Here is a 13,087-nt window from a genome sequence, read left to right on the forward strand (position 1 = left end):
ACTAGGGCAGGCGGGGTCCCTGGAAGCCTACATCCTTGACTCCAGAGAGGCATAAAGCTATAGCCCGTCCTGGTGAGGACCAGTAGCTCTCTTCACCTGCAGAGTCCTGGGCTCTTGTCCCAGGTGCAGCTGCTGGACAAGACCTAGAACTGCTCTCTGGTAAGCACTTGATGACATCAGGGGAGGTGGGGAGTGTTCTGGGGATGAACAAGAACATGGGTGGGAAGAGGAGAGCCTAGAAGTCCCTTAGAGCCCGGGAAGGGGGGATGTAGGTATCTTCATAGGCTTTGGAGAGAGATGTGAGAAGTGGTCCTGTGAGCACCTCCCTGGTAGGGAAGAGACAGAAGTCTTCTGGTGCCTTCCCAGGGGCATCTGGCCAACCCCTGGAGGTTGTCCTGTCCCATCCTGGCCCACCTAGGAATGAGGGGTGAAAAAGACACATTGGAACCTATGCGGTTGGCAGGTGGCCCCGTGCACCTGTGTGTGTGCCTCCTGCTTCTCTGACTCTGTGAGGTGCCCACGGGGGTGGTGAGGCAGTTCTGGGCTAGCTGGTTGTGTCCTCTTCCACCCACGGCTGTGCCAGCTGGCCACCCACCCAAAGCACCTAGACTTGAACCTCAAAGACAGGGACCTAAGACTATGAAGTTTCAGGCTCTTGCAGAACCCACATCTCCAGGACCCTCTTGCCCCAATATACGTCTCCCAGGGCCACATTCATTCATTCATTTCTTCATTCATTCTTTCCACAACATTTGAAAGGCTCCAGGCCTGCACCAGGCACTGTGCTTGGTGCTGACACTACAGAGATGACTAAGACTCATTTCCTGCCCTCTGGGAGGCCACAGTCGAGTAGGCGAGAGTCAGGTGAACAGATCATAACAACGTGAGGTTGCAGGTGTTTCTGAAGGGCACATATAAAGTGCTTTGGGGACACAGGATAGAGTGACTAGCTGCCTGTAGGGGAGCGAGAAGAGAGTCATGAAAAAGGTGACCCAAATTGAATCTTAAAGGATGAATGGGGATTCATTGGGAGGGAGTGTAGTACAAGCAGGGGGAGCAAAGGCAAAGATTGAAATGCCTGGGTATATGGATGGCACCTGGAAGGAAGTGGGTCTACTCACAGCCAGGAGCAGGAGGTGGCACAAGGGAAGCACAGGGTACAGGGAAGTGACCCCCACCCAAAGAAAGGGCAACTGGGCCAGGTGAACCGCATCCGCCCCCTCAGGCCCTCGGCACCAGTGGTGGCTGCCCCCCTCCTTGGCACCCTAGGACTCAGACATCAGAGTTCTCTGGGGAAGACAAGGTGGGCATAGTTGTATGAGAGGAGCTTTACTTCCATCACTAATGAGATGTTCCAGCCAGGCTCCAACTACATGAGGAACATGAATGAGGGATAAGCAAAGAGCCCTTGACAGAAGCCCTTGGCTTCTTTAACCAGCCATGTGACTTCCGGGCAGGTAGTCTCAGCTCTCAGGGCTGTTTCCTCATCATAAATGGAGGAACTCCTTTGGTTCCTTTCAATTCCAACACTCCTAGAGTCTAGGCTTCTTTAAAGGCACCCTCTCCCCCAGAGCCAGGTGATCTCTCTCTCTGCAGGGGCCTTACCATCTCCTGGTCTCTCAGCTTGTCACCTCCTATCTTCCCCCACCTCCACAGAGAAAATGACCATATTTGAAAATGTCACCCGGGCCTTGGCCAGACAACTAAACCCTCGAGGGGACCTGACACCCCTTGACAGCCTCATAGACTTCAAGCGCTTCCATCCCTTCTGCCTGGTGCTGAGGAAGAGGAAGAGCACTCTCTTCTGGGGTGCCCGCTATGTCCGCACTGACTACACCCTCCTGGATGTGCTTGAACCTGGCAGCTCACCCTCAGGTCAGTTTGAGTATGGTGTTGGGTACTGAACGATGGGGGCTAGGGGTTGGCTTACCAGGAGAAGCCTGAAACTCCCTCTGCCCAGATGTGGTTTGGTGTCATGTAGCCCAACGTTCTCCCAGGAGGCAGAGGAAGAGGGATGCCTCTCAGCCTAGGGCCTTTCATCTTCTCTCTCCTGCAGATCCAACAGACTCTGGGAACTTTAGCTTTAAGAACATGCTGGATGCCCGAGTGGAGGGAGAGGTGGATGTGCCAAAGACAGTCAAGGTGACGGGGACTGCAGGGCTGTCCAGGAGCAGTACCCTGGAGGTCCAGACACTCAGTGTGGCTCCTAAAGCTCTGGAGACCTTGCACCAGGAGAGGTGAGAGGGCCAGGGCTGGGGGGCTACCGGGATGGGGTGGGTGGTGCATGGAAAGGGTGCTTGGGTCACGAGTTAAAAGGCCCTCACACTGACCTTCACTCCTGTGGTGACCACTGACTATGGGGCCAGCACAAGGGAGCTCTTAAAGATGACCATTCTGGCCCATATGTACATCTGGGCCATCCCCTAACCACTCCTCTCATCCTTCCACCACCCCCCTGCTCTCTCTCTCTCTCTCTCTCTCTCTCTCTCTCTCTCACACACACACACACACACACACACACACGAGGATGAGCATATTGACATTAACTTGCTGTGTGACCTTGGAAAAGTCACTTCTCCTCTCAGGACCTCAGTTTTCTTTCCTAAAAAATGATGGGGTTCCAAGAAAATCTCTAGAGTTCCTTCCTAAACTATGACTCTATAAAAGGGAAAGGGTCTTTTCTGCTCCCTACTGAAGTTTCTGCTCCCCTAAATCAAGCCATCTGCCCGGTCCTGTCCATACACCAGGTAGCTCTCAAGAATGCTATTCTAGAAGCACAAGGGGTGTGGCAGATGCCATGTTGATGCTGAGTGCCTCAGATGTTTGGCTTGCCAGGGGAACTGATTCCTAATTAGTTAAGTAGTGGTTGAAAGAAGGGAGGCAGGAAGTAAGAGCTGGGATCTTGGCAAGTCACCCGGTAAACATTTATATATCCTCAACAAAGTGTAAAACACCCCACTAGGTGCCCAGGTACACTGAAACATCTTTGTCCAAGAACCTTGCAATCTAGGAGTTGTGAAAAAAGATATGTAACTATATAATCCAAGGCAAGGAGTACCATAGGAAGACTTTGCCTGAGTTTTGTGGCAGGCCAGAGAGAGACTTCTGGCTGGGGAAATGAAGAAGGACTTCACGGAGGAGGCAGCTCATGATCTAGACCTTGAAAGATGAGTAGAAATTGAACGTGCAGGTTTAGAGAAGGACATTACAAAGGCAAATGGGTGTGAAACCTCAAAACCTCTAGGGAACATGAACATCTGGTTGTGCAGGAGCAGACAACGCAGGAGTGGAGCAAGTGGGAGGTGGACGGAAGGCCCAGGTGCCTGGTCAAGGATGTGAAACTATTCTGTAGGCTTCAGGGGGACCCTGATGATGCCTTGATGTGTGTCATGATTAATCTGGCCAGACAATGAAGTATGGCAGCTAGAGGATGAGAGACTGGGGTTTGAAGCAGGCAGACAGGCAAGACACTGTTGCACTGTCCATCGGAGATAAAAATGAGGATGTGAACTGGGAAGAGCAGTCAGAATAAAGAAGGAGAAGCTGTCAGGGCTGGGGGACCTCTGGATTACAGAATAGACTGGACTTGGGAATCCTTGGATGGCTCAGCGGTTTGGCGCCTGTCTTTGGCCCAGGGCGTGATCCTGGAGTCTCGGGATCGAGTTCCACATCAGGCTTCCTGCATGGAGCCTGCTCCTCCTCTGTCTGTGTCTCTGCCTCTCTGTCTCTTGTGAATAAATAAATAAAATCTTAAAAAAAAAAAAAAAGAATAGACTGGACTTGGCAGCTGATCGCAGGCCAGATTGGTCAGAGATTACACTGATGGAGATCCAATGTACAGTGTGATGACTACAGTCAATAATTCTATACTGTACACTGAAATTTGCTAAAAGAGTAGATTTTAGGGACGCCTGGGTGGCTCAGTGGTTGAGCATCTGCCTTTGGCTCAGGGCATGATCCTGGAGTCCTGGGATCGAGTCCCACATCAGGCTTCCTGCATGGAGCCTGCTCCTCCCTCTGCCTATGTCTCTGCCTCTCTCTGTGTGTGTTTCCCATGAATAAATAAAATCTTTAAAAAAAAAAAAAAAAAGAAGTAAAATCTTAAAAAAAAAAAAAAGAGTAGATTTTAGGTGCTCTCACCACACATGCACAAAATGGTAATTATGTGAGGAGCTAGATATGTTAACTAGTGTAACTATAGTAATCATTTCTCTATGGATAGCTTAGATCAAAACATGCTGTGGGGCACCTGGCTGGCTCAGTTGGAAGAGCATGTGACTCTTGATCTTGGGGTTGTAAGTTCAAGCCCCATGTTGGGTACAGAGATTACTAAAAAATAAATAACTAAATAAACTTTAAAAAGTGTTATACACCTTAAGTATACACAGCTTTTATTAAAATAAATCATTAAATATATGAGAATGTTAAAAAGATTATGCTGAGATTTGCCCCAAGTGATGACATTAACAGAAACAAGAAGACAGACTTTAGAAGCATTTTTGGAAAGAAAGACTCTGGATGCCTTTTGGACATTTTGAGTTCGGGGGTGCAGTGAGACATTAGCTGAGTGACCACAGTTAACAACACTGCATTGCATATGTTGTACATCTAAAACTAATATGATGTTATATGTCAATTATATCTCATTTTATTTTTTTTAATTTTTTTTTTAATTTATGATAGGCACATAGTGAGAGAGAGAGAGGCAGAGACATAGGCAGAGGGAGAAGCAGGCTCCATGCACCGGGAGCCCGATGTGGGATTCGATCTCGGGTCTCCAGGATCGCGCCCTGGGCCAAAGGCAGACGCTAAACCGCTGCGCCACCCAGGGATCCCTGTTTTATTTTTTAAGATTTTATTCATTTATTTATTTAGAGATAGAGCGTGTTAGTAGGTGGAGGGGCAGAGGGAGAGAGAGAGGGAGAATCCCAAGCAGAACTCCACCTCCCTGCTGAGCCTGGAACCCAACGTGGGGTCGGATCCCACAACCCCAAGATCACGACCTAAGGCAAAACCAAGAGCCAGATGCTCAACAGACTGAGCCATCCAGGTGCCCCAATTATATCTCATTTTATATTCTTTAAATGTTATTTATTTATTTGACATAGAGAGCACAAGCAGGGGGAGCAGCAGGCAGAGGGATAAGGAGAAGCAGGCTCCCCACAGAGCAGTGAGACAGATGAGGGGCTTGATTCCAGGGTCCTGGAATCATGACCTGAGCCTAAGGCAGATGCTTAACCAATTGAGCCACCCAGGTGCCCCTATATCTCATTTTAAAAGAAACATTTTAAGGTAGTTGGAAATGAGGGCCCAGAGGTCAGGAGAGAAGCCAAGGTGAAGTTCCCTATGGGGTGGTCGGCCATATAAATATGGAAAACTATAGGAGTGGGGATCAGGGAGGGGATGTTCAAAGAAATCCAGACAGCAGAGAACTGAGAACAGAATCTTAGAGAACATAAAATTTTAAGGAACCAAAGAAACTAGCACAGGAGATGCAGACAGAATGGATGTGAATTAGAAGCCTGAAGGTAGGAGCAGAAGCAGAGTGGCACAGTGGGACTGGAAGCCAAGAGAAGACCAAGTCTCAGGGAGGCTTTGGCTAGCAGAGTCAGTGTTGTGCAGAGTTAGGGAAAGTCTTTGAATTTGGTGGGTGCAAGGTCCTTGGGATTTCAGTTGAGGAGTGGAAATAGAAGCCAAATTATACAGAATTTAGGAGTGGACAAGGAGAAAGTAAAGACAGTGTGTAGGGGCTCATCTTTTGAGATACTTAGCAATGAAGAGAAGGAAAGAAACAGAATGGTAATTTGAGGGAGAGGCAAGATCAAAGGACTTGTTTCGGTATGCAAGCAAGTGGGGAGGAGGAACTGGTGTTAATCTCACGAGGGGAGAGGGGAGGGGACACCTGGGTGGCTCAGTTAAACCACTGCCTTGGGCTCAGGTCATGATCCCAGAGTCCTGGAATCAGGCTCCATTGGGCTCCATCAGGGTCCACTGGGTTCCCTACCGGGAGCAGTGCCAGATGATTTCCTAGTTTTCCTCTCAGGCTCTCTGGAGAGAGGTGTCATTATCCTCATTTTATAGATGAGGCTCCCCGGACTCAGAGTAGCTGCCCTTCTACAGTGGGAGAGCTGGGGTTCAGCCTCCATCTCTGACTCAGAGTCCTCACCCTTCCCCTAAGGCGACCCGGCTAGCTCCCGGGAATGACTGAAGAGAAGCAAGTGGCACCTTACTGTTTCTCCTGCCACAGGAAGCTGTCGGCTGAGCACCCATTCCTGAAGGAAATGAGAAACCGAGGGGAAAACCTGTATGTGGTGATGGAGGTGGTGGAGACCGTGCAGGAGGTCACCCTGGAGCGAGCCGGCAAGGCGGAGGGCTGCTTCTCCCTCCCGTTCTTCGCTCCTTTGGGGCTACAGGTTTGGTTCACACACACATTTAGCCTCTCCTCAAAGGCCGCATTAACACATTGACTTTGCCTGATCAGTGCCAACCTAGGATCCTGGAAAGGACACACTCCTTTCTGCTTTTCAAGATCCAGGCCCAATTGGGCCAAACACAGATCCTCAATCTGGTCCAGGGTGCTCTGTGTGAGCAGATCCCCATGTCAGGTGCCACAGGGAGCTATCAGGAAAGGGAAAACCTCATAGTCGTGGATTATTCCTCATGGTGCTCCCAGTATACCAGAGAGATGTCCTTGCTCTCAGAAAGTTCTCGGTCTCGTGGAGGAGACATGCAGGTGAAAGCCCCAAGAACACAGCTTCGGAAAACTTGATGTAAATAAGCAATGCTCTACATACCTAAATCTAGTTTGTATAAATATTCAAGGGGTGAGTTGGAACTGAGAGGAGGGTTAGTCATGGAAGGCTTCCTGGAGGAGATGGGCATGGATGAGATGGCAAAGAGGAAGAAGGAACAGAGCTTGTGGAAACTCTCAGGTGGGATGGAGATGCACAGGCAGGTGATGAAGCAGGTCTGCCCAGTTCCTTCCTGTGTCTGAACCAGGAAGAGAGATACAAATCGTTAGAGGGATGATGCAGAAGGGCTCTGAAGTGCATGCCAAGTTCAGACTGGGTAGAAAGGCGTTCAAGGACACAAATGAAGGGTTTTCAACTTCTCATCTCCCCAGAGGCACTCAGGCCTTCCCCTCCCCAACCCCATGTCTCAATCTCTGCAGGTTCCTAAATCCTCATTGTCTGATCCTAGGGATCCATAGACCACAAGGAGGCCGTAACCATCCCCAAGGGCTGCATCCTGGCCTTTCGAGTGAGACAACTCATGGTCAAAGGCAAAGAAGAGTGGGGTGAGCAGACACTGGCATGTTCTCCCCCCAAGATGAGCATTACCAACATTAGTACTAAGGTGTCCTGGTTCTCTCTTGTGGCAAGCCAGGGAATGAGTGCAGGAACATACTGTACATGGCCCGACTGCCAGGCGCAGAAGTGCAGGAGTGGCTCTGGAGAGGGAGGAAAGGAACACCCTGGGTTCTGAGCACCTCCTGGGTGCTAGCTGGGGGCAGGAGGCAGAGAGATGAGCAAGCACAGCCTTGCTCTCAGGAAGTCTGTGGCCAGTGGAGGAAACAAACACAGATACCAGCACCAGGATGCAAGGCAGAAAATAGTGTGGTCATAGGAAAGGATTTACAGAGCAACAGAGGTAGAGCAGGGGATTGGCTGAGGCATCTGGGGACAGAGACCTAATCCTTAGCAGAGTCCATGGACTTGGGAAGAAAGAAGGAAAGATGGGCAGCTGTTAAGTGTCCTCCTGCTCTCCCCTCTCTTGCCCTTACAGATATTCCACATATCTGCAATGATAGCATGCAAACCTTCCCTCCCGAAGGTAAGTGACATTGCCTACCCTATCTTTTGCCCAGCCCTGACATTATCTGCTAAAATCCTGCACCCTCTAATAGCATATATCATAATCCCTCAAGAAGACCCTCATTTTCTTTTACAAGTCCCTTTATAAAGATATCTATCATCAATATCTATCCTCTTTAGGAAAGACAGAAGCACATAAATACTGCCCTAGAGAGACAGAGAAAGATAAAGAGACCGGAGGGCACCATCAGAAGCAGAAATAAGACTCAGAGATATTGTGTGTTCCCAAATGGGGGGGGGGGAGCTAACATAATCTCCGTGTGTTTTTATAATGATCACTGATAAAGCTGCCTTGACATCCGCTCTAGATAAAAAGGTACAAATAGGTTTTATGCTGACATATGTGCATTGTTTCTGTCTTCAGAAAAGCCAGAGGAGAAATTCACCTGTAAGTGTTTCCTCCCGTTTCTTTCTTTTTTTTAAAGATGTATTTATTTTAGAGAGAGCACAAGTGAGAGGGGCAGGGAGGGGGAGAGAGAATCTCAACCATTCTCTGAGTTGAGCGCAGAGCCCAACACAGAACTCCATCCTGTGACCCTGAGATCGTGATTAAAACCAAGAGTTGACTTAACCGCCTGAGCCACCCAGGCACACCTTGACGTAGAATTTTAAAACTCCACAATCTTTTTCTTCTCTTCTCAGAAAGACTGACAGGGAACATGGCAGAGCAGGTCTCAGCAAACAACTGTCCCAAAACATGGCAGAAATTCCAATAGCTTAGGGAAAAGTGGTGGATGGGGGATCTCTTTGGACAAGGTACCCAGGTCGTCTCTGATGCCTCAGACCTCTGTCCTCGAGGGCCTCCTTAGCTATAACCTGTCCCACGCACATCTGTTGCTCTGCCGCCCAGGTTCCAGGAAGGATGAGTCACTGACTCACAGTGATGCCAACTCAATCAATCCAGGATCCCTATTTCACATCACATTAGCTTCTCTCCCACCCCATTTCTGCCTCCCATCAATGGAGCAAGTATAGCCTTAATATGGCTGAGATATCCCAGGAGACAAGATATATTTCCTAACCCCCATTAATGTTTCATCCCCTGGTATGGATACTGTTTTGGAGTACATTCTTGTCTTTTCTCTTCTCCCCTCAGTTATCCTGGCATCTGATGCTGGTAAGGAATTTTTTTAATTTCTCCCAAGACTTTGGCATGAAGGCAGTGGGGTGGAAGGAATGAAAGACAAGTGCTGAGTCCCAGCACTTGAGTCTCAGTGGCGATTGGAGCCGCTCCCAGGAAGTTACTCTCCTGGACATATTCTTCGGATGCCAGGCCACTAGAGGGTCAGGCCAAGATTCAATTTACCCCTGATCCACACACATCCCCAGATAAAGACTCACCCATCCTAGCCTTCACTCAGTCACCAAAGTCGTTCTTTGTCGAATAGCTCATAAGAAGAGGAAATAGACTTTCCTTCTCAACTTTATGTGGAGTCTTAGAGGAAGGGAAGTCAACTGTCTACTGACACTTGATAGAGCTTTGGAGCCTAGGGAGAATCAATGCTCGCTTAGATAATAATATGGGTCCTGGTCCACCTCCTTGCCCCAGATCATCCCCAACGACACCTCAAGTCAGGGCTCGTGGAAACTTCATAATCATGTTCCCTGGTCAAGAAGAGAGGCCAGGCTCAGCCGGGGAGCAGAGCACAGGGCCCTAAGGGGGCTGGGTGGGAAGGCTGCCAAATGGAGGGCACTTTGTCTACCATATTTATTATCTCAATAGGGGAGGAACATGAAAACTTCAAAACCCTAAAAGAAGAAGTTCAAAGAGAGATCCAAGAAGTGGAGAAGCTGAGCAGGGTAGGGCAAAGATCCCTGCTCACCTCCCTCAGTAAACTTCTTGGGAAGAAAAAGGAGCTACAAGACTTGGAGCTCACGGTGAGTTCCCAGAGGAAGATTGCCAGTGGGAGCGTGTGTGGGTGTTGTAACTCACAGGGGATCTGATGTGACAGAAGGTGGTCAGTGGGCCTGGAGAATTGATAGTGGATGTCTTCCTAGAGGCTGGCCAAGTACCCCCAGCCTGCCTGGCTGCCACTGCTCCCCTCGTGCCCCTGGAAAAGAGCAAACAGTGCAGATTCCCTGAAAGCATGTGCTCCTTGCCGACAGACAGAGGGTAGGCAGCAGGCCAGTGGGGCCCTTTCTTGGAAAGGGGATGGGAAGGAACCTTTCCTTCCCAGAGCTCAAGGCTCAAGGACCAAGGAATCTAGGAGTCTGGTACTTTTCAGGACTTGATACCTTGAAATAAGAAACAGGGACATGAGGGGCACCTGGGTGGCTCAGTGACTGAGCATCTGCCTTTGGCTCAGGCAATGATCCCGGGATCCTGGGATAGAGTGCTACATCAGGCTCCCCCCGGGGAGCCTGCTTCTCCCTCTGCCTATGTCTCTGCCTTCCTCTGTGCCTTTCATGAATAAATTAAATTTTTAAAAAAGAAAGAGAGAGAGAAAGAAAAAGAAAGAAAGAAAGAAAGAAAGAAAGAAAGAAAGAAAGAAAGAAAGAAAGAAAGAAAGAAAGAAAGAAAGAAAGAAAGAAAGAAAGAAAGAAAGAAAGAAAGAAAGAAAGAAAGAAAGAAAGAAAGAAAGAAAGAAAGAAAGAAAGAAAGAAAGAAAGAAAGAAAGAACGGACGTGAGAGATGGTTAACACATCTCAAGGGACTGTGACGTGCCAAACACTGTGCTGGGCCTCTTACTTGTGTTATCTTAAATAGTCACCCACCTTTTCCCACAGCTTGAAGGGGCTCTAGACAAAGGACATGAAGTGACCCTGGAGGCACTCCCAAAAGATGTCTTGGTATCAAAGGAGGCTATGGGTGGCATCCTCTATTTCCTTGGAGCCCTAACAGGTAAATAGAGAATAAGGTCTTCATTTATATACCTTTTTGGTGATAGGAATGAATCCCTAGGTGAATTCTCAGATATATGAATGAATGAATGAATGAATGAATGAATGAACGAATGAATAAATGCCAAGCAAATTATACCACAAAGTAGTTTACATCTACATTTAAAGAAATTGGTTATAGGGCTGCCTGGCTGGCTCAGCTGGTAGAGCATGTGACTCTTGATCTTGGGGGTCATGAGTTAGAGCCCCATGTTGGGAATAAAGATTGCCTTAATAAATAAAATAAAATAAATAAAATAAAATAAAATAAAATAAAATAAATTTAAAAATTATTTACCTTTCTAAGGATTCATCTGGGCACCTTGGATCATCTGAGAAAGTGGCCTAGTCTTGCTAATAGAAGTTGGGAAGTAAGCTTAGTTTTACCAGCTACATATTTAAAATTTCTACATATAGCTAAACTCATATCTCTTTTATAGAAATTTGTTAGCTTTAATTTCAGAGAGTAACACCTTCTATCTTACCCTGAATTCTCTTCTTCCTTCTGCATGAAACATTGCCCCACTTAGAAAAACTCTTGGGTCCTTTAGGAGTAAGCTGCAATGTTTGTCCCCTTAAAAAACGTCAAATGTCAAGACCAAAGTAGACTCTTCAGCTATCACTCCCTTAAAACCCTATATTGTCCCTGCACATGGCTTTGTCTTCTCCACTAGCCTGCAAGTTCTCTGAGTGAAGAGGTATATGATTTCTTGCCTGATACCCCCAGCAAAGGTGCCTTGCATAGAGCAGCATTCAACCTTGAATAAATGTGTGGATTAATTAATGCTGAAATTCTGAAGTGTACCACTCTGGAGTCTGGAGTCCCCTTTGTACCAGCACCACACATTTATTTCTCTGATTTTTTTTTTCCTCCAGAGCTAAGTGAAGCCCAACAGAAGCTACTGATAAAATCGATGGAGAAAAAGATCCTATCCGTGCAGCTAAAGCTGGTGAGAAAAAAGAACAGGTGCTGGGGAGAGTTTGGGAGGGAGTCAGCTAGAACCAATGGAAAGAGAGACTTAACCTAATGAAAGACTGTCCTGGAGGGCCTCTGTCATAGGGCAGGGGCTCATGCCCACTGCTCACTTTTCTCCATGCTCTCCCTTGTTTGCTATTTCGCAACCAGAAGAGTGAATTTCTGGGCAGTTATCTGGGTTTTTCAGCTTGAGAAGACAGAAAACCCTGGCTTTGCTTATCCACAGCCCAGTGATGTGAGAAAATTTCTTCATGTCTCTGAATCTGTCTCAATTCATTCCTCTGTAAATAAGGCTAAAAAGAAAAGTGCTGCCCACCGTACAGGATTGTTAAAAGGCTCACAAGGAGTTGTAATGCAAGGAAGGGAGTTATAATAAGAGAAAGGTAGCCCTCTCCATGGTTTTTATGAGTTAAGAGAAAGGAAGACAGGTTTCCAGTTCTTTCTTTTCATGCTATTTTGGTTCCTTGCAGGTGGAGAGCACAATGGAACACAGTTTCCTACAGGATAAAGAGGGTGTTTTCCCCCTGCAGCCTGACCTGCTCTCCTCCCTTGGGGAAGAGGAACTGACCCTCACAGAAGCCCTAGTGGGGCTGAGTGGCCTCGAAGTGCAGAGATGGGGCCCCCAGTACATGTGGGACCCAGACACCCTCCCTAGACTCTGTGCCCTTTACGCTGGCCTCTCCCTCCTGCAGCTGCTGACCAAGGCCTCCTAATTTGCCTTTTTCCACCTGCTTCCTGCCTCCTAATGCCTTCCCTACCTCACTGTGCCATGTCCTTAATACCCAAGGGTATGTTAGAGCCATCAGGCCGAAGATGATGGAAACCCTAATCACCCAAGATAAGCAATTTCTACCTATCCAGCTCTACCTCTCCCCCTATCCCTTCAGCTTCGCAACCCATCTACTAATGCTTAAATCCTTTAAAAGTAGAAAATTTCAAAATTTTAAAACTATGAACCATTTCAGCAAAACCACAAATAATTAATTTCTTGTTCCAATTCCTCCTACTTATGCTTTTACAAATCAAGTTTTACTGGAATTAATGGAAAATATTATTTCACTTTGGATGAAATGTCTTTTGGTGTTTTTCTTAACTTCTGCCAAGAAAAAAATAGACATTATCATACTACATATAGATCATGTGTACATAAATACTATTATACTGTTCACGGGCCAGCTGGAAAATGCCGAGAGAACTACAAGGGTGTAGAATTTAGAATCTAGATTCTAAAGTGAGAAGATCATAAAAGCAGCTTATCTTCAAAGAGGAGGGTTTAGGGTGCTCTTGACTCGAGTTGAGGGACTGGGACAGACTTATTTATGGTACAAACCCAAAACAAGAGTAAGACAACTTTCAA

General features: G+C 47.4%; 1 protein-coding gene and 1 long non-coding RNA gene across 2 annotated transcripts in view; one reads left to right on the forward strand and one right to left on the reverse strand.

The window, feature by feature from the left end:
* GSDMA (gasdermin A) lies at nt 1-12,801 on the forward strand. The gene is made up of 12 exons (XM_077853103.1): nt 1-159; nt 1,657-1,875; nt 2,057-2,237; nt 6,248-6,413; nt 7,201-7,297; nt 7,786-7,833; nt 8,239-8,262; nt 8,971-8,991; nt 9,598-9,752; nt 10,602-10,716; nt 11,631-11,704; nt 12,201-12,801. The coding sequence occupies exons 2-12, from the start codon at nt 1,662-1,664 to the stop codon at nt 12,441-12,443; spliced, it is 1,338 nt and encodes a 445-aa protein (XP_077709229.1). The 5' UTR covers nt 1-159; nt 1,657-1,661; the 3' UTR covers nt 12,444-12,801.
* The window catches only part of LOC144286541 (uncharacterized), a 6,579-nt gene continuing 3,065 nt past the window's right edge, over nt 9,574-13,087 (reverse strand). The window contains exons 2-3 of the long non-coding RNA XR_013354579.1: nt 10,590-10,709; nt 9,574-9,925 (exon numbers count right to left, since the gene is read on the reverse strand). This is a non-coding gene — a long non-coding RNA (uncharacterized LOC144286541). The remainder of the gene's footprint in view (nt 9,926-10,589; nt 10,710-13,087) is intronic.

The sequence above is a fragment of the Canis aureus genome, chromosome 16, assembly GCF_053574225.1.
Source record: "Canis aureus isolate CA01 chromosome 16, VMU_Caureus_v.1.0, whole genome shotgun sequence".
Lineage (NCBI taxonomy): Eukaryota > Metazoa > Chordata > Mammalia > Carnivora > Canidae > Canis > Canis aureus.

Coding starts and splice junctions, on each gene's coding strand:
- GSDMA (XM_077853103.1), top strand. CDS start 1,662: ATGACCATATTTGAAAATGTCACCCGGGCCTTGGCCAGACAACTAAAC. Junction 1,876..2,056: donor ACCTGGCAGCTCACCCTCAG/GTCAGTTTGAGT, acceptor TCTCTCCTGCAG/ATCCAACAGACTCTGGGAAC. Junction 10,717..11,630: donor TTTCCTTGGAGCCCTAACAG/GTAAATAGAGAA, acceptor TTTTTCCTCCAG/AGCTAAGTGAAGCCCAACAG.